General features: G+C 49.9%; 9 protein-coding genes across 9 annotated transcripts; 5 read left to right on the top strand and 4 right to left on the bottom strand.

The window, feature by feature from the left end:
* Nucleotides 1-67: 67 nt before the first annotated feature.
* On the bottom strand, nucleotides 68-813 carry M437DRAFT_45791 (uncharacterized protein; the record flags this gene model as incomplete). Its single annotated transcript, XM_041021145.1, has 2 exons — nucleotides 68-646; nucleotides 703-813. The coding sequence occupies 2 exons, from the start codon at nucleotides 811-813 to the stop codon at nucleotides 68-70; spliced, it is 690 nt and encodes a 229-aa protein (XP_040880853.1).
* Nucleotides 814-1,019: 206 nt separating this feature from the next.
* On the top strand, nucleotides 1,020-2,480 carry M437DRAFT_17615 (cyclophilin-like protein; the record flags this gene model as incomplete). Its single annotated transcript, XM_041018914.1, has 1 exon — nucleotides 1,020-2,480. A coding segment is annotated over one exon (1,461 nt), but the record flags the coding sequence as incomplete, so codon positions are not given.
* Nucleotides 2,481-2,747: 267 nt separating this feature from the next.
* On the bottom strand, nucleotides 2,748-3,617 carry M437DRAFT_45945 (DER1-domain-containing protein; the record flags this gene model as incomplete). Its single annotated transcript, XM_041021181.1, has 3 exons — nucleotides 2,748-2,914; nucleotides 2,987-3,365; nucleotides 3,429-3,617. The coding sequence occupies 3 exons, from the start codon at nucleotides 3,615-3,617 to the stop codon at nucleotides 2,748-2,750; spliced, it is 735 nt and encodes a 244-aa protein (XP_040880851.1).
* Nucleotides 3,618-4,170: 553 nt separating this feature from the next.
* M437DRAFT_27203 (histone-fold-containing protein) lies at nucleotides 4,171-4,606 on the top strand (the record flags this gene model as incomplete). Its single annotated transcript, XM_041019113.1, has 2 exons — nucleotides 4,171-4,284; nucleotides 4,388-4,606. Coding segments are annotated over 2 exons (333 nt in total), but the record flags the coding sequence as incomplete, so codon positions are not given.
* Nucleotides 4,607-5,831: 1,225 nt separating this feature from the next.
* On the bottom strand, nucleotides 5,832-8,885 carry M437DRAFT_46380 (PLC-like phosphodiesterase; the record flags this gene model as incomplete). Its single annotated transcript, XM_041021253.1, has 1 exon — nucleotides 5,832-8,885. The coding sequence occupies one exon, from the start codon at nucleotides 8,883-8,885 to the stop codon at nucleotides 5,832-5,834; it is 3,054 nt and encodes a 1,017-aa protein (XP_040880849.1).
* Nucleotides 8,886-11,487: 2,602 nt separating this feature from the next.
* On the bottom strand, nucleotides 11,488-12,434 carry M437DRAFT_83535 (uncharacterized protein; the record flags this gene model as incomplete). The annotated part of the gene is made up of 2 exons (XM_041027951.1): nucleotides 11,488-11,500; nucleotides 11,560-12,434. 2 exons carry the CDS (start codon nucleotides 12,432-12,434, stop codon nucleotides 11,488-11,490), a joined length of 888 nt encoding a protein of 295 aa, XP_040880848.1.
* Nucleotides 12,435-13,429: 995 nt separating this feature from the next.
* Nucleotides 13,430-14,817, top strand: M437DRAFT_46217 (HAD-superfamily hydrolase; the record flags this gene model as incomplete). Its single annotated transcript, XM_041021227.1, has 2 exons — nucleotides 13,430-13,779; nucleotides 13,830-14,817. 2 exons carry the CDS (start codon nucleotides 13,430-13,432, stop codon nucleotides 14,815-14,817), a joined length of 1,338 nt encoding a protein of 445 aa, XP_040880847.1.
* A 468-nt stretch (nucleotides 14,818-15,285) lies between these two features.
* On the top strand, nucleotides 15,286-15,911 carry M437DRAFT_45896 (uncharacterized protein; the record flags this gene model as incomplete). The annotated part of the gene is made up of 2 exons (XM_041021171.1): nucleotides 15,286-15,591; nucleotides 15,630-15,911. The coding sequence occupies 2 exons, from the start codon at nucleotides 15,286-15,288 to the stop codon at nucleotides 15,909-15,911; spliced, it is 588 nt and encodes a 195-aa protein (XP_040880846.1).
* Nucleotides 15,912-16,469: 558 nt separating this feature from the next.
* On the top strand, nucleotides 16,470-18,279 carry M437DRAFT_10355 (uncharacterized protein; the record flags this gene model as incomplete). The annotated part of the gene is made up of 3 exons (XM_041018560.1): nucleotides 16,470-17,032; nucleotides 17,087-17,170; nucleotides 17,223-18,279. Coding segments are annotated over 3 exons (1,704 nt in total), but the record flags the coding sequence as incomplete, so codon positions are not given.
* Between the last annotated feature and the right edge of the window lie 157 nt (nucleotides 18,280-18,436).

The raw sequence follows: 18,436 nt of genomic DNA, 5'->3' as shown, positions 1-18,436 counted from the left end.
TGGACTCTGCAAACGTTCATTTTTCTTGCCGTAAGATAGTGGATTGGCTCACAAGAGAGCATGCATGCTAAGTAGAAGCTGAACGGAAGAGACGAACAAGCCTTTCGCCTTGATTCTCGTCACGTAGCCTTTGAACCAAAAAGTCCTTGAGATCGGCCCAGAATTCATCGGACTGCAACATCTGAGTAGCGGTATCGTGGGCGTGAGGAAGAGCTTCGGCTTCTGCTTGGGCATGTTCGGATAAGGGGGCGGAATCAGGAGGGAGGGTTTGTGAATCGCCGGCCTTGACTACTGGTGAAGCAGGTGCAGGAGTAGAAGGTTGAAGGGGAGTGGAAGCACCAGCCAGAAGCATGACGCTGAAATCAGCCTTGGTGGGAAGTGGGTCAGGAAGGAGATCCTTGAGGGTCTTGAGATCGGTGCATGGTCTCTTGTTCATAAGAAGCTTGATCTTCGTCTTGTCGAGGCTGTACTTCTGGGCGTATTGAGCCTTGAGATCGAGAATGGTAGTGTTAAGAGGTTGGCTCGGGAGGTCGAGTTGATCAGAACCCTTGAGTGGCTTGAGAGTGACATTGATGGCTTGAGATTGTTGGCCAGCGGTAGGCCTTTGGCGGCGAGGGAAAGGATGGACTGGCTTGGGGAGGGTATACTAGATGAAGTAGGTCAGAGGTCGTGGAGCGAGACATTGGTTTCAAGGGTACATACGGGAGCTTGAGCAGGGTATTTCCTAGGATCCGAGACGTGATCGCTGGCGAGTCTGGTAGGACGCTTCTCCAGACCCGACATGAGGGCTTGTGCAAACATTGTCTCCGACATGATTTATTGTGTTTGCTCGTTAATGTGATGTGATGTGGTATGCAACAGTGTGAGCTTGAAACTCGACCAAGTCGAGGCTTTGTCTCACCCCGCAATCGCGCCTGCCTCACTGATGTCAATGGGGACGAGCTTGGACAACTCGTGAAAGTCGCTCTTTCCTCGTTGCGACTTTCGCAATTCTTTTTCATACTCTGGCATACACAATGTCGACCCTATACAATCTCGAGCCACCGCCGACGGCCAAGGTCCTGCTCAATACCACGTCCGGTGATCTCGTCGTCGAAATCTTCGCCAAACAAGTTCCTCTCGCATCTCGCAACTTTCTTCAACACTGTCTGAACGGCTACTACGATGGCACAATCTTCCACCGCCTGGTCCCAGGCTTCATCATCCAGGGTGGCGACCCTACTGGAACTGGGTCCGGTGGTGTGAGCGCCATCAATGATGGAGCTCCTTTCGCCGACGAATTCCACTCGCGACTCAAGTTCAACCGCCGTGGTCTGCTGGGCATGGCAAACTCTGGAGACAAGAATGACAACACTTCTCAGTTCTTCTTTACTTTGGACAAGACTCCCGAGCTGCAGGACAAGAATACCATGTTTGGCCGTATCGAAGGAGATACCATTTACAATCTGATGAAGATGGCCGAGGCCGACCTGGCTGAAGATGGCTCTGACAGGCCGCTATACCCTACAAGAATCGTCTCTACAGAAGTCCTTCTCAATCCTTTCAGTGACATGGTCAAGCAAGCCTCGATTGCCACATTCACACCACAAGAAACAAAGGCTCCCAAGAAGAAGCGCAAGGCCACAAAGACGCTATTGAGTTTTGGAGGAGAAGAAGGAGAAGAACCTACCGCACCAGTAGTCAAGAAAGCAAAGGTCAATCCAAACTTTACCGCTGCCGAACCGCAACAACCAGAAATCCAAAACAACTCTGCCTTGCCAAAAGCTCCCCAACAACCAAAGCAAGAGAAGCCCGTTCGCAAACCATCTCCTTCCAGATCGCCCTCACCTCATCCACCGGTACCAGCGACAAGTCATGCATCTGTACCTTTGAGTAAACCCGTACCAGCAAAATCTCCTTCACCATCACCTACACCTTCTCCGGAACGCCGCAAGCCCACTGCCCTCGAACGCACCAATGCCGAGATCGCACAACTAAAAGCTTCGATGAAGCGTACGACAACAACCACTTCAGCACCGGAGAAGAAACTCTCTGCTCTCGAGATGATGATTCCGGCCTCAGCAACGCGCGGCCGCAAACGAGGAAAAGCAAAAGAAGACGCTTCCTCACTCTCGACCTTCAACGCTTTCAAAAAGAGACTCGAAAAACTGCCCGCTGAGAAAATATCCACGACCACAACCACCACAACAACAATACCAGACAACAAACAAGCAACAGAATCATCAGTGGACACAGAAGAAAAGCTATGCGATTTACACTTCATTGCCAATTGTCAGAGTTGCAGTAATTGGCATGATGAGGCTGAAAATGCAGAAGAGGAGGATGACAATGATACTACTTGGATGTCGCATGCATTGAGCTTCGCAAAAGACACATTGGGCAAGGATCTGGAATGGAAGAGGAAAATGGAGGAATTTGAGGTTATTGATCCGAGAGAGAAGACGAGGGAGATTGTGGGGGATAAAGGGAAGAAAGCCAAAGAGTGGGATAGAGAAAGAGAGAGGAAGGGCAAGGGAAGGGCTTGATATGCGCCCTCATTAAGGCCACGGCAAGACTTTGAGTATACCCAAATCTTCGAATCCAAGCCATCAAGGTCCTTGTTCATATTGAAGACTTCACCACAGTTTTCACACTAAGTCATGACCGAAACAGATTTAATGGTGAAGAAAAGAAAGTAATGCAAATTCTATACTTGTTGTATCGCTATGCCAGAAAGCAAAAGAAGGAAAGAATGGTGGGCATCTCATTCATTGCGCTTGCACAGCAGGAGCAGCAGTGTCGGTTGGTCTTTGTTGGCGTAGCTCTGCATCCACAGCCGCATTGCCTCTTATCAATCTCTGCCACCAGATGGGAGGATCCAGTGGTCGTTGGCCATTATGGTTTGCCGGATAAATGTCGTTGAAGAAGTAGTAGACTGTGAAGACTCCAATATCAGCAATGCCATTTCTCGGGAAACACGGAGGAGAAGCAGCGATCAAAAACTCACCATGCCCCACCGCAATCCCACACAACTCATCCTTGGGCCAATTGCCATGCATAACCACACTAAGTCCAATCATAACCCAAGGCAAAAACGGCGCTCTGAACACAAAAAGCCCCAAGAATGAAAGCTGCACATCTGGATGCTTGCGACTCCAGATATAGACCAAAGTACTACTAAGTATACTGCCGAGGAACACGACAGAGACCATTGGTGCCAGCAGCAGCAAAGTTGTGACTGCGTAGGCAAGCATCCAGGTAAAGTGGGCTTGAGAGACTGCGGATTCTTCGAGCATGCGGGCGTAGCGTTGGATGAAGAAGATGTGGAAGAGGAGGTTTAGAGACAAAGGGCCAAAGTAGATGAAGGTGGTGAAGAGGCGCCAGTACTGTTGTAGACTTCGAGTTAGCAAAGGACAGCAAGAAGGCGAGAGATAGTAGGAAATTCATACCTGACTCCTCACAAACACAGCGCGGAAAGAATAAAACAGTTGAAAAGGCGTGAGGACATGGCATTGCACCAAAAGTCCCGTAACGACAGTCGCAGTAGTCCACCAGCGCGTACACACAGGCATCTCAAAGAACCACTGTTCCAACGGCAGAGCACCACCTATTTCTCCTCCACCGCCTGCTCCCAACATAGCTGCCATGACTCTGTCGCAAAGAAGGGTACGTGTTGACTAGGAAGAAAGTTGTGAAAAGAATTAGGACAAGTAATTCAGAAAGAAACAAGTGATAAACGTAAGCTCAGTGCCAACAATACAAAAGATGACAACACGAGCCGAGGCGCGGGGACGACTTTACGGCACGGAGATAAGATTAGATAGGTGCCGATCGCGACTTGTCCGAAAGCAGCACAACGCGACTGAGCTGCTGCTGCTCTTTCCTCATAACAACATCAACATCAACGCATCGCAAGGAACACAAGAAACGTCATACGCGACCCTTGACGACTATCCAACACCCGCAACTCTCACCCAATCTTCGCCATTCTCGCGGCATAAACGCGACAACCCCAACCTCAACCTTCTCCGCCCCGTCTGACCCATCTATCCTCCGCCCACAACCCACACTACACACACGCAAACAATGGCCCCACGAACATCAATGGCCTCACGACCAGCAGGAAAAACCGTCGGCACAGCAGGCAAAGGCCTCAAAACAAAAGCACCCCGACGAAGCTCCACAGGCGTGGGCGCAGTAAAACAATCTCGTCGCTACAAACCCGGCACCGTCGCTCTACGCGAGATCAGAAAGTACCAACGCAGTACCGATTTGTTGATTCTGAAATTGCCATTTGCCAGACTCGTACGTCTTCCCTTTCCCCCCAATCCCACTCTTTCACTCTTACACCTTTTGGCAAGGTCTGTCTGGCAAGGCATAATCGGTGCTGATACGTCGAGTGACATAGGTCAGAGAAGTCTGTATATCCATGGCACCAGCCGGCTCAGGCATCTACCGCTGGCAAAGCCAAGCCATCATGGCACTACAAGAAGCCGCCGAAGCCTTTTTGGTGCACCTCTTCGAAGACACGAATCTATGCGCCATCCACGCGAAACGAGTCACCATTATGCAAAAAGACATTCAGCTAGCAAGGAGAATCAGAGGTGCTTGGGGTGGTCTGGGTTAGAGATTGAAAGAGTCTCGCGCTTATGAAAGGAGTTTTTGGTGGGGTTTTGAGGAGTTGGGAAGGACAGGTATTGCTTTTGTGTTGCAGCGGGAGTTTTTTTTCTGAGATACTTGGGGGGCGGGGTGTCTTTTGCATGGAGGTGGTGATTGCTGTTGTTTTGTCTCTTTTCTCCTTTTCTCCTTTTCTCCGCAGCTCTGCTCTACCAAAGAATGGAAGAAGAGTTAGTTATACACGGCGTTTGCTGGAAAAGGTCCAACCAGCGAGGAAAAGATATCCCACAAACCAATCGATCTGCAGAGTTTTGTCTTTTTGACCACCATCTCCCAATAACAATGTTTCTGACTCTCGACAATGTACACAAGAAAATGCACGACTTGAATCATCTGTCAACAGTCTTGCATTCGAGAAAAGCCACTTACTGCTTCGCTGTGTAAAGGCATCCAATGTCGAGAATTCTATCAAAAGCTCCCTCGCTCCATGTTCTTGTAATGTCTGTATACATTTTCGTGCCTGTTGAGGCAAGGATGTATTCAGTTATTGATAACGCACAAGCAAAGCAGTCAAGGAATATGCACTTGATAAGGAGGTGAGAAAAAGATCGATATTTGATTTCAAGTCTCAATCAATCTTGATCAAAGACAAGCAAATTTGCCAAGGCATGTTGATCGTTTGTGTTTCCATCACACATTGGGTAACCTGCCCGAAAGTGCCAACAAACATGTGCCAGAGAACAATGGACAAATGCCAAGAAAAGAAAAATCTATGTATATACAAAAGAAGAAGACAACAAGGATGGAATGAGACAGAAGAAGAAGAAATGCCAATGATGAAAATGGTAGCGAATGATCAAGTTTGTCCCAGCCGCTGAGAAGGATGAGCATATGCTGGAAGTCTTTGTAATAGTACAGGGGTATCAGATCGAGTGTCATGGGAGGAGACGCCACCAGGGTGTTGTTTTGCTCTGTGGCAAAAAGCGAGCGATGGATTGAGAAAACCAATCAGAGAAAAACGAGAAAGCGGCGCAGTGTGCGTGCCGCTGAGATTGGAGAGGGGGTATCTGAGATGATCCAGAAAGAGAAAAACGCCGTAAAGAAATCCCACCATTGACACCCTATAGAGTTTCCACGAAAAGCCGAATGCAGTTGTCTGGGATAGAGGAGAAAGAAACCCGAAAGTAGAAAGGAGGTCAGATAGGAAATCTTGGGGTGTTATGCAAGGCCGTGATTCATGAATATCGTTCGGTACTGGAGGTTCTGCTGAGGGGTCCTTGCCATTCAGGCCATTGCGGTCTTCGTCTTCTTTCGCTCGAAGCTCGCTTGAATATCTTTCTGGACCATGACCTTGACCCTTGTCTTATGGATTCCGCCCGCGGACCAGGGACTGTAGGGGAAGACTCATCAATGGGTCCGACTTCTGTTGCTGACAAAGCAATCGGTAAATCTTTCTTGATACGGACGAACAGTTTGGCGTCACGATAGCGTTCACCGTAAGAGTTGAAGAGAGGGAGGTGACGGTAGCCTTGTTGAAGACTGGTGAGTTTTGCGGTGAAGGTGGCAAGGAGCGTGCTGTTAGATGAGGCATTGCGTCCATCGGGTGAGTTCCAGACTGTGCATCGGACAAATACCAGGCTGGGATACTTTGTCTCAAGGGACACTCTAAAGCAATCGCCAAAGTTTGGGTCAAATCCATTGCCTTCGATCAGTCTAGTCCTTCTCTTGACCGAAGGCCCGATACCAGAAGGCTGAATATCAATGCCTCCGTCGACCTTGGCATAACCACGAGACTTGTTGTCTTCAGCAGCATACACCTCAAACTCGACATATGGATTCATGCCTAGTTCAGGATTGTGATTACGAGGTCGAGGGAGTCGTTGGGCTGAGATGATATCGACACTGAACTGTACCAAATGTTTTCCTCGTTTGAGTAATTTCAAGCTGTCGAGCAAGGAACCACTGGCTAGAGATTGTTTGTTGTGGCGCATCTCCTCGGGTTTAAGAACATATCCAGTTCGGTCTGTGCCAGCAGCGAACATGGCTTCGTTCATCTGCATGTGGATATCATAGGTCTGCCAGTTCAGAGCTGCCATTTGCACGCCACGCTTCCAACATTGTAGAGGGTTAAAGTTTGACGAATCGATACGAATGGCAGCAGGATAAACTCTCATGAGGTATCGTGAGTTGTGTTTTTCGAGCTGACTCTTGACTTCGGGATCTTTGGAGATACGATCAAACGTATTTTCGGCGAAGGAGTAAATGTGGTTATATGTCCGTGCTTCTTGAGCAGAGAAGCCAGAGTACTTGATGCCGCAGGCGTAAACACCGAGGGCACCCAAAGCAGGCACGATATTGCTGGTCTTCTTGTTGTTTGTTTTCTTTTTGGAATCAACAGAAGCGGGTGTACTATCACTGTCTTCAGAGGAGCTCGATGTTGACGGTATTGTGCTTTGAGTAGATGAAGAGCCGCGGAGGACAGGCCAAGTGTTCGATGACTTCGTGACAAGTCCGTCACCATTCACAGCATTCTGCAATGGTGATGGAGGAACACTGTTCTCTGCAGCTCGACTAAAAGGTGAGCTGAAACTTCTCTGCCGGGTACTGGGGTTGTCTGCCAGATCATGTGCTCCATATTGCTGTGAGGCTGCTTTGACCTTGATTAGAATCTTGTTCTTGAGCTCTTCTGGTGAGGGCAAAACAGATGCGTTGTCAACCAGGGGCGTGGTAAGCAAAGCGACTCCAAAGTAGAGCTTCATGATGTTGACCATGTGCAGCTGTTGATCTGGATTACAGTGGACCTCCAGCGATATGATCAAGGGATAGGCTGAAGATGCAAACGCATATCGCGAGATGACAGCAATGCAATCCTCGAACATGACTTCAGTGGTCAAAGTTCGACCATGATTGACGATGGGCAGACCGTTTTTGCCGTCCCAACAGTCAATCTCAATGCATCTGCAGCCCTTGACAAGAGCCGATATGTAGCCCTCTACACTAGACAAACCCGCAACTTGGCGACCCATAAGGTATGTGTTGTGCGAGCTCGAGATAAAGTACTCGTTGAGTGGACGATCAAGTGTAGGGTCAGACTTGATTGAAGCAGTGGCCCCGTTCGACCCGGAGGATAGGAAGGTCTGGAATGCCTGCAAATTCATAGTGGGAGGTACCTGACGATCGGTCGGTTTGCCAGAAGCGCTTCGGCAATAAAGCTCAAACTTGTTTTCCCACGAAGCACGATCTTTCTCGACGTCGATGTGTTGTTCATTACGTAGGAACTCGAGAAAGGCCTCTTGGTTCAGTTCTGGCTCATCAGAGCGCTTGATGCCGTAATAGAGTGATTGGACATCTTTGCGAATCTTGAACAGATTGACAAAGTATTGATATTGCGAGTAGTTGAGCTCTCCAACCAAGTCATGGTCCGCATGGTTGAAGTGTGTACGAATGGTGTTAATGGAGCAGTTAATCTCAAGTTTGCGGCAGATCCACTTTGCGTCCTCGAAATCGATTTTTGGTTCGGCATCAGGATTCTTACGTGACGTGGCTTGTTTCCACGCCATCCTCATGCTACGCTCGCTCTTTTCTGGATTTGCTGATAACGCGTTCATGATCTCAATGCGTTCGCGTGACACGACGTTCAGCGCATCAGTCCAGAGCTTTACAATATAGTCATTGGGAGCAATGAGATGCATGGTCTTGATTGAACTACCCTTGGATCGCTCATATGCGTCGTAAACGATGGTGATCCAGCATCGCTCTTGGTCAGGGGGGATTTGGATATCCTGGCGCGATGTCTTTGCCTCTGCGCCGACCCGAATGTCACGGACATCATCAATGTAGAATTGTTTGGACGGATTTGACGGATTCCAGCACACTTTGGCGGCCAGAGGGTCCAAGCGGAATTTAAGTACTTTCCGCTTCTTCTTGGTAACCTTGGTGAGCCACGTACCTTGCTCCAGCACGGATGAAATGGTTGGTGCAACGCCACCTTCAGTCATTGTCGCTGAGGCCTTGCGCATGGCAAGCAAACCCTGTGATATTGAGGAATCCGGAGGTGGATACGAGGTGACAGTATCTTCATTGCCGTCCTCTGAAGTACGTCCGAGGTCGAGATCCGACATGTCGCCAGTTAGGTCAGATTGTCCAGTGCTATCGCTCCTTCTGCGTACTAAGACAGGGCCAGCGCTTTGATCGCGTATGCGATTGGTTTGTGTGGTGGAAGGTCTTCGCCTGAGTCTGTTGTGGGCACCACGAGACAATCGACGAATGAGACCAGTACCTTTGGACATGCCAAAAGCTTCGGTCATAGAGGTGTATGACGATGATACAACAGGCGAAGGAGAGGGATATTCTGACATGGCAGAAGGTGGCAGAGACATAGGAGCAGCCCGATCAACGGATCGTTGGTATTGTGACATGGAAAAGGCATCATTTGGACTGTTGGCAGCCGTCGAAGCCTTGGATGCCGGAGTGTAAGCCATGGAGAAAGTTGAATTCTGGTGAGAAGGGGCACTGGTGGGGATCAAAAGGGGTTTTGAGGATGTATGGATGCCATTGTGGTGATTGTGTGACAGGTTGTGTCGGAGCGAGTCTTGCGAAGGGGCGGAGGCGAGGTAAGACTGGGTCAGGCTCATGTCGAGAGAATGGCAAGGCGGTGATGCATCTTCCAAGGACCAGCCTTTCTGGGTCGTGTGCGTGTTGGTGATGCGACGGGTCGTGCGCAGCTGCAGGTCGATCTCGCAAGATGACGCGCCTAAAGGATGGATGGGATGTTAAGGCTGAGGATGAGGGTCGACGAAAATAGTTTGCTCCAGCAGGCGTTCGGTTGGCGGGCAATGCACATGTAGTAGGTAAGGAACGTATGGGAGTTGGATGGCCGTTGCAACACTCTTTAACAGCAGAGCAAAAGCGGAGAGAAGGTGATGAGACACAGGCCGGGAGGTGCTAGGTAAAGAGAAAAAGGAACGCGGTGGATCTTGGTTCAATGGTTATTTGGACTGGCGCAAAAAGTGCCCCCGGCTAGTCCTGCCGCCTACCGACCCAAGCTAACAGAATGTCATGATCTACTGAACCAAGTACCCAAGTGAGCCCGACGAACCGTCACCCCTTGAGAGATGATCGCATCCTTGATACCGCGCGAGCCCGTCTGCTTTCTTCGAGAACGATTCGCATCATCTCCTGATACGAGCCACCAGCTCCTTGGCGCCCTCTCAAACTGCAGCGAAACATGCTGTGTGCTTCTCGGCACCTTCTCAGTATTCCCGTCGCTAGCCAACTTTAGTCTGACAGGTCCACTAAAATCACCAACAACGACCTGCTCCCACGGCTCACGGAACCTCAACTTCTGGGCACTGCGCAGTGGGCTCCTCCTCCTCCTCCGTCCTGTCATGCACATGAAATTGACTACTGAAACCTGCTTGCTGACCCTTCTTGCCTGATTGTCAACCCCCTGCTCATCAATTCTGCTCACGCCAGCATTGACTTGCGACTTGCGACAGGCAATTCTCTCAATTCCCGCGACCAGGGCCCACGTAAGGTGACGGCAAGGCGAAACTTGTATCCCTACCTCTGAGGGCGCGCCGGCCGCATCCGCACCGAGCCCTCACTGTGCTGAAACACGCTCCGTCGAATGTTCATCACAATCTGCCGCCACCTTTTTGATTGGAAACTCCCCCGCGTTCATGCCCGCCGTATTGATTGCATAACGTTTAGATAAGTTAACTTACTAGATAGCCGAACTCTTATGCTTGTCATCATACCGAGCCCACCAAGGTTGCGAGCATCACCGTGCAGTCGGTCCGCAGCTGCGCAGCCTTGTGCGTTATCATGATAGCCTCAATTGACTCTGGCTTGGTTCAAGGGGAGGATATGCCTCGCAGCCGTTAGATACGAATCCATGTAGCTAAGCCCACCGCTCTTGAATCCTTCAGTGGATCGAGCCCAGCGAAATTAGGAGACTTTGCGAGCATCCATTTCTGAACCTTGCTGGCTCTGAAGTTTGAACAGGGTTAGCACATGGGTCGGAACAATTGCAACCCGAAACAATCTTGCGGCCCGCGGCGGCTTGGATAAGTAGAAGTGTCAGGCAACATCTTTGTGGGGTGGGTTGGAGGTATCAAAGAGTATCAAACAGTTCCTGACTCGGCTTGACATGCCCGCACTCATGTTGGAAGTGTTGTCGCATTAGCGTTACAGTGCTTTGCATTCCACGCCACAGCCGTGCCTATCTTGACAAGGGGCTGGGCAGTCAACACGTGCGTGAAGAAGCACCTCATTCTGATTTGTGCATCAAGACCATGATTGCGGACATGTATAAAGACCATAGCTAACGCAGCCAGTTGTACCACGTGCCCTCGCTCTATACTGATATACATGTCTGATAAGCATTCAGGGTACCATGCGTGTCTGACCTCGTGGAGCTTTAACGACATGTCAAGAAGTATTTCTAATCGTTGTAGAATCGACCGTCGACACACCCCCCACATGTCTTTCTCCGCAAGTGGCGTGCTTTTGACCGTTCACCTCGCAGTAGTTAGCAAACCAGAAACGTGCTGTATTATGTCTCGTAGAAATCAAGTTTCATCTGATTTCGAAAACGTTTGCTGTGGCATTCTCGTCCTCCGAGCGCGACTCCTGAAGGCACGAATCATCGTTTTGAAGATCCCTTCCATCCGTATCTGATCATGATGCTTGTGCTCTCACGTAGCGTAGGACGGATCGTATCCTAGCACGAACCTCCTCCATACTTGATCTTCATGAGTGAGGCTTGGTCCTCTCTCGCTTGTCTCACCGCTTGTCCGCTTCAATGTCGCTGTCTCGAGAAGACATGGACGTGCTGTTGGGCAGGATGAATGCGGGGTGCTTCCACCAACACTGGCCGGATAGGGCGGCTCATCCTGAGCCACTGTCAAGGTAGGTAGAGTAATTGGCGAGGCTTGCGTCCTATATTGAGGTGCAGCATACCGATCATTTTCTGTCTGACCATCTTCTATTTTCTCCTCAATGAATCTCATCCAGATGTCATCGTTATCTCCAGTGTCCTCGTGACCGCGACGAACAGAACTATCTTGTGCAAACGGACCAGAGATGTTTAAGTGCTCAGGTAGCGGATTGACCGGTGAGCCTCTCAATCGCTCAGCCGCATCTGGATGGCTTTGCATATCCTTGGCTGATGTGTTGTTCGAAGCATTGCCAAAACTTGCGACAGCATGAACAGCTGATGAAGCATACGTCGCAAAGTCTGAGGGAAACTGGGTATCATCATGATTTCGCAAGACATCCTCTAGCGAATCACTCAAAGCGAACCGCGTTTGTTCCCGCATGCATGGTGAGGCTATGCTGTTGCTTTGGTCTGATTGGTAGGGCTTGTTATCACTGGAGGTTCTCGCCTGTGACCCTCGCTGGTCGAGCCCATCAAGAAGCATCGAGTTTGAGGAGTAATCCGAAGGCGCGGTGGAGTGTGATCGAATCCTGGTCGAGGGACTAGCCACGGTTGTGTCGAGCTGACTTGCGAACGCTCGCGGGCCTACCCTGACGTGAATGTCACTGCTATCCCGTGATGGCAACACAAAGTCGCCCACCAGGCGGCGTCCATCATTTTGGCCAGATATGGACCATTTTTGTACCCGTGGAGATTGCCTATGCTGAGTCCGAGCTTTCTTGAATGGAGGAGGAGATGGAGGTCGAGTCGGAGAGATGTCGTTCCAGGCTTCAATCGAAGGATTGGTTCTGTTTGGAGCCTTGCTACGGGCTTTGGCAAAGTGCGACTTTTGACGTTCGATCACAGCATTGCCTTTGCTCTTCGAATTTCGTTGCAGCTTGCCTCCCGTCCAGTTCATGTTGCTTGGTAACGGGTAAGAGTTTGAGGGGAGAAAATCAATGCCATTCAGCATAAAGGAACTTGCTTAATTCCATTTTTGAATCTCGAGAGAAGTCACAATGGTAATTGCTTCCAGATTTGGCCATACACCCAAACCTGTGTGCTCCTTCCTACCTAACATGTCGTCTACCATGAAGTCGATCTAAGCGAGGGCAGAGCGGAGCAGCAGTGCTTGAGTAACAAGTGCCGAGCAAGGCCATCTTATGACTACTCTCCGCGACCAACAATCTCGTATGGAGCCGACATGGGATTCAATCGAAGCTCAACCAATTCACACGTGCACTGTATCTTGATCACGATTCCGGCCCGGATCGCATATTTTATACACGAATTGGTCTCTCGGTGAACCTAATGCTAAGTACATCCGTCTTGATGCAAATTTGTACGGGATTTCAGTATCGACAATCGGTTGAGACAGCGAAAATGCGGGCGGTCGGAGGAGGAACCGTCGCTGGCCGGCAACGTGGGAAAGCGCCACCATGTCGTCACAAAGATCGAGTTTGCGTTTGACGACTCAAGCACAAGGCCAGTCAAACATCATTTGTACGCAATGCAAAGCGCCAACGACAGTTTGTATGATTTGACATTATTCACCTGTCTGGCTAGAACAGCGGTATAGGCCAGTAGCACAGCGTCGAAGAAACGTAGCTCAGGAACCAGTTGAGCCGCAAACATTGATCTGGCAAGCGTTGACTAAATGGCAGCCCGCGCTAACTCGTCAGAGGCTTTTACGTTTTAATCGCGCGGAGTCGGGCTGGGTTCAACCAGAAAGCAGTCCATAGGAACCCAAGGTGCTTTCTCGGTTTATATAGGCTGCAATGACGCTCGCTACTCTTCAAGGTTATTGACACTCTCCTTCTTTTCCCCGCACGCGGTTCCCACATATTTCTCTGTCTCTCCGTCCTCGTCCGTCGTGTCCTTTACACCTGTCACAACCACACAGTCGAAGCCATCATGAGCACTACCACAAAATCTAACCCTCCTAGACCGCGCACCTTGCGCAGGTTGTCCAGCGAGGATGCCACAGCAGACCTTCTTTCGCGTGGTCCTGCCATTGTCGTTCCTCCCCACCTTGTTGATCAGGAAGCCAACGACATTGCGGCTTCTATGGAATTGGCTAGACAAGAGATTGAAGCAATCACTCCTATGGAGGATGGTGACACACCGAAAGAGTCGAGTGTTACTGACAGATATGCATACGCCTTCGATATCGATGGTGTTCTGATTCGTGGTGGACGTCCTATTCCCGAGGCTATTGAGGCTATGAAGGTGCTCAACGGTCAAAACCAATATGGAATCAAGATGTAAGTTGCTTCTCTTCAGCCGAGCAGATTTTCAATGCTAACGTTTGCAGTCCTTACATTTTCCTGACCAACGGTGGTGGCAAGACTGAACAAGAGAGATGCATTCAGCTCAGCAAACAGCTTGACATTGAGGTCTCACCTGGTCAGTTCATTTGCGGTCACACACCCATGAAGGAGATGGCCGACAAGTACAACACTGTTCTTGTCATCGGTGGTGAGGGCGACAAGTGCCGTCAGGTCGCTGAGGGCTATGGCTTCAAGGATGTTGTCACCCCCGGAGACATTATCAAGCACAACCCCGACACCACACCTTTCCGTACCATGACCGAGGACGATCTGAAGCACTCCCGTGATCGCGATTTCACCAACGTCAAGATTGAGGCCATTTTCGTCTTCGCCGACAGCCGTGACTGGGCTGGTGACCAGCAGATCATTCTTGATCTCCTCATGTCCAAGGGTGGTGTCGTTGGTACTCGCTCCGAGACCCTGAACGAAGGTCCTCCAGTCTTCTTCTCCCACAACGATGTCATCTGGTCAGCTTCTCACGAACACACCCGTCTTGGTATGGGCGCTCTTCGCGTCTCCCTCGAGGCTATGTACAAGGCCGTCACTGGCAAAGACTTGGAGACTGTTGCTTTCGGCAAGCCTCAGATTGGTACCTTCCAATTTGCCACTCGTCTTTTGCAGCACTGGCGCAAGTCCACCCACGGTATTGACGCTCCTCCGGAGACCATTTACTTCGTTGGTGACACTCCCGAGTCCGACATTCGCGGAACCAACGAGTTCAACAAGGTTGCTGAACAGAACTGGTACTCTATCTTGGTCGAGACCGGTGTCTACCAGCACGGTACTACACCTCGCTTCGAGCCCAAGGCCACCGTCCCCAACGTCTTGGATGCTGTCATGCACGGTATCGAGCGTGAGCGCCAGAAGCAGCTTCGCGAGATCATTGGTGTGACTAAGAGCCTCGAGGGCTCTGCCATCTCAGATACCCCCAACCCATCTCGCCCTTCGAGCCCTCCCGGTTCAAAGAAGTAAATCCGAACCTTTGAAGCATGCCACGATCATCTTTACTCAATACCCTCATCGTAGTTTTATCGACTTGGCGTTTTCACATCGCATAGACTCGGCATAATGGTTTTGATCAGGCGCTGGCGCCAGTCTTTTTTCCCACTGCCATCCGACATATTTTTTCTCGGTACATCTTTCCTGGCAGGATCTATACAGTTTCAAGAGAGGCACAACATAATATATAAAAGAATTTTACAGCCTGGGTATACCAGGTATAAAGCTAGATAAGCAATAAATCCATATCAAATGTTTTCTTTGAAGTTGCTTTTCTCCCTTGCATGCTTGCATTCTTGTCCTCGACTGCGCCTACTGACGACCACTGCGCCTTGCTGCTTGTTGCATTTATACCATGGACTTTTGCCCTTTGTTTTTTAATGTTCTGCATCTCACAATTGTTTATTGCATAGCTTTGTAGCACGACGGAGCTTCAGAAATATGTGGTTCTACGCATCCCTTTTCCTCTGCTTCGTCAATGCCATCGCAAGTCTTGGTGTTGTTGGATATTTACTTGCTCTCATACGAAGTCCTGAAACTGTCAAACATCAATACTTCGTCTACTCAACGGACTCACCAAATGGGCTGTCGCCAATGAGCGTCCTGCCTGGGTTGGTGCTAGAGAGAAGTCTTTGGCTTAGTATCGCCACATGTGCATTTGCGGTTATCGATGTGCCTGCTATGGCTAGTCTCTGGCGACGGGTTCATGCAGAAACCACAGACAACATGGTGAGATTCTTCTCGTGGGTTGACGAACTGAGATAGGATCACTAAGCGGTACAAAGGTTGGCAGACAACGGCTAACGGCCTTGTCCCTCGTCAGTGCCATCAACCTGATCATGGGTAACATTACAGTTTTATATGGGTTTCGCGACGAGCATCGATACGTTGATCTTGACTCGCCCCACGGATGGCTTTTCATAAATGCACCAACTTCTGGTCCTTACCATCAATATATCAGCTCAGTGGGATTTACAATTGAGACTTTCAGCTGCGGTCTTGTTGAAGTAGCTTTAAATCCCCAGGACAGATTCGCAAGCCACTTGTGTCGTGTTGCGGTGAGTTGAATACATCCTCGACCAAATGAAGGAAGCTTTGTGCAGAGTTGGGAAAAAAGCAATGGCTGATAGACTGTAGGGTGTTCCGTTCTGGCTTTTGGTTTTTCATACGTTCATGAGTCTCGTGACCATGTACAGAGTGTCCAAAGTCATAGAAAGGGTGCAAGAAGCAGAAAAAGCGAAGAATGAGAGTGGTGGTATCACATGCTCGGAGATAGAGAGGTAATCAGAACGAGCGAACAATCAAGGTCGGACACAGGCAGACGACAGCAGCCTCCATGAGGACTCGAGGAGGTGATACGATAACAATCATAGTCACACGCCTGACGTGTTGTTTATGGGTGACAGAGTGAAGGAGGAAAGAGCGTTCGGGTCATTCACGCGCATCATGAGCGCAACTGCCTTGACGTCACCAACGTCTACATTTCATGTGTATGCGGCTGCATCTCGACACTTTCCTCCATCTGCACCTTGACACCTCTCCTACTGCTAATCATTTCCAAACTAGTATCTTATCATCGTATTTCATTGACATCCATACCAACTCTCTACATGTCGACTGCACACCTAAGCCCAGAGCAGAGCAGTGCTCTGTTCGACCTATTGACCCACCATGCAACCTACGACGAGATCTGCCAGTTCAAGTCGCCAGCCGCCATGAAAGAGTATGGCCCGCCATTTCAAGACACAAAAACGACAACCTCTCCCATCCTACAATCGCTTCTCTCCAAATTTATCCTACCGCTACCGGGACTCCGCGACGTCTCACCCGAATTCTGGAAGGTCCGCATCGAGAACATAATAGAAGAGTTGGCAGCCGCAAACTTGAGTGAGAGTTACGACAAGGGTGTTTTGGGTATCAGAAAGACATTGGCCACTGCTATCTCGGCCTTGATAGAATACCCAGCCAGAGGATGTTATGGTGGCATCAAGAAGGATGAGTCGGTCTTCAAGGATCAACACTTTGACCCTGCTAAGCCTGATGATGTGCTGCGTGCGTGGTACGTCTTCATGCAGCAGCTGGTCTATGGCGACCTGTTCGACAAGCTCTTCGCCAAGGCTGCAGAGACGGACGACTTGCGCAAGCATGACAGTCTGGTTCAAGCAGCTCACGAGTTTGTCATTGTCAAGTATGTCTTGCCCGCATCCTGACCTATAGCACCTCACTCGCTAACATACTCTAGCCTTGCATCTTTCATGCACTACACTCTTGTCGTTAGTCCCGAGGGTCCGTCATTACTTCGCATGGTCGAGAATGTTCACAAGCTGTAAGTAAATTACTGTCTTCTTGCTCGAACATCAATCATCTGACAAATTCAGTGCACCGTACACCCTGATGAGACAGACACTAAAGGTCGGCAATGTTGCTACCATGATTAACGGTATGGTCAAGTTGATGCTTGCCAAAGTGAGTGTTGGTACCTTGACCAATTGGATGGGTATCAGCAGTGGAGCAGACGAAGGCATGAACTTGATGCAACAGATCATCTCCACCGTCCTCGGCTGGGACAAGAAGGAGCTCAAGAAGCGACTAGAAAAGATCGAAAAAGACAAGGATGCACCATCCCAGGAGCAGCGTGAAGCACTAAAATCCTGGATGGAACAAAGTCGACCAGAGCAAGAAGAATGCCGCAGACGAAGCCAGGAGCAGTCTATGTCGATCGTATCGACCATTCTATCTTTGTCTCCAGCAAGTCCAGATCTTAGCGAGAAACAACACAAACTGGCACTCGAGTACCTCTCGCTGAGTCTGGCCGTCCGAGACAGAACCAAGATCGTTGATGTGCTCTGTCATCACAACCCTGATCACCTTACACAGGCCGTACGCGACGGTGTACATGCTTACGAACCCATGATCAGACAAGTGCATCAAGCCGTCGACCTCAGCGCCACTGTCGCAGACTTCCAGGCTTTCATGGACGACATGATCAAGGTGTCCAAACCAAAGAAGGACGGCAAGCCTCCCAGCGTCGAGGACTTTGTACACCTCTTGCACAGCCACATGGGTGCTTCGCATCGCTTCATTCACCAAGTGGCCAAGAATGGCAAGGAGGTTACACAGTGGTTCAAGGACTACGTACACCAGGTCTCTGCCAACTTCAAACAGGAACACGCCTCACCTTCCATCTTCGATTCGCTTTCCACAGCCTTTGACGGACTGAAACCTGAAGAACAAGACAAGGTCCGCAAAGAAGTCGATGCATCAGCAAAATACCTTGACGAACTATACGCATCATCCGCAGCTAGAATCCGCGACGTGATCAGCAACAAGTCATCCACACCATACGGACCCGGAGCCTATCTGGCTAGATGGCAGGAATTGCTCGACTCGACGCTGGTGACCCCTGAGACAGCCAAGGGACCTGTCCGCAAGGGAGCCAGTGCTAGTGTCAAGCAAGAGGCCAGAAGGGACGTGGATGGCGAAATCAAAGAGTCTGGTGTTGAGCTCAAACAAGCGGACAAGATTGTCGGAGATAAGACACCAGATGCGCCATCAGCGGAGACAACTCTTAAACTTCTAGGACCGAAGTTCA

Source organism: Aureobasidium melanogenum (genome assembly GCF_000721775.1).
Source record: "Aureobasidium melanogenum CBS 110374 unplaced genomic scaffold scaffold_7, whole genome shotgun sequence".
In the NCBI taxonomy this organism is placed as follows: domain Eukaryota; kingdom Fungi; phylum Ascomycota; class Dothideomycetes; order Dothideales; family Saccotheciaceae; genus Aureobasidium; species Aureobasidium melanogenum.
Note: the sequence above shows the minus strand (reverse complement) of the source record. Positions and strands in the feature narration are given on the sequence as shown.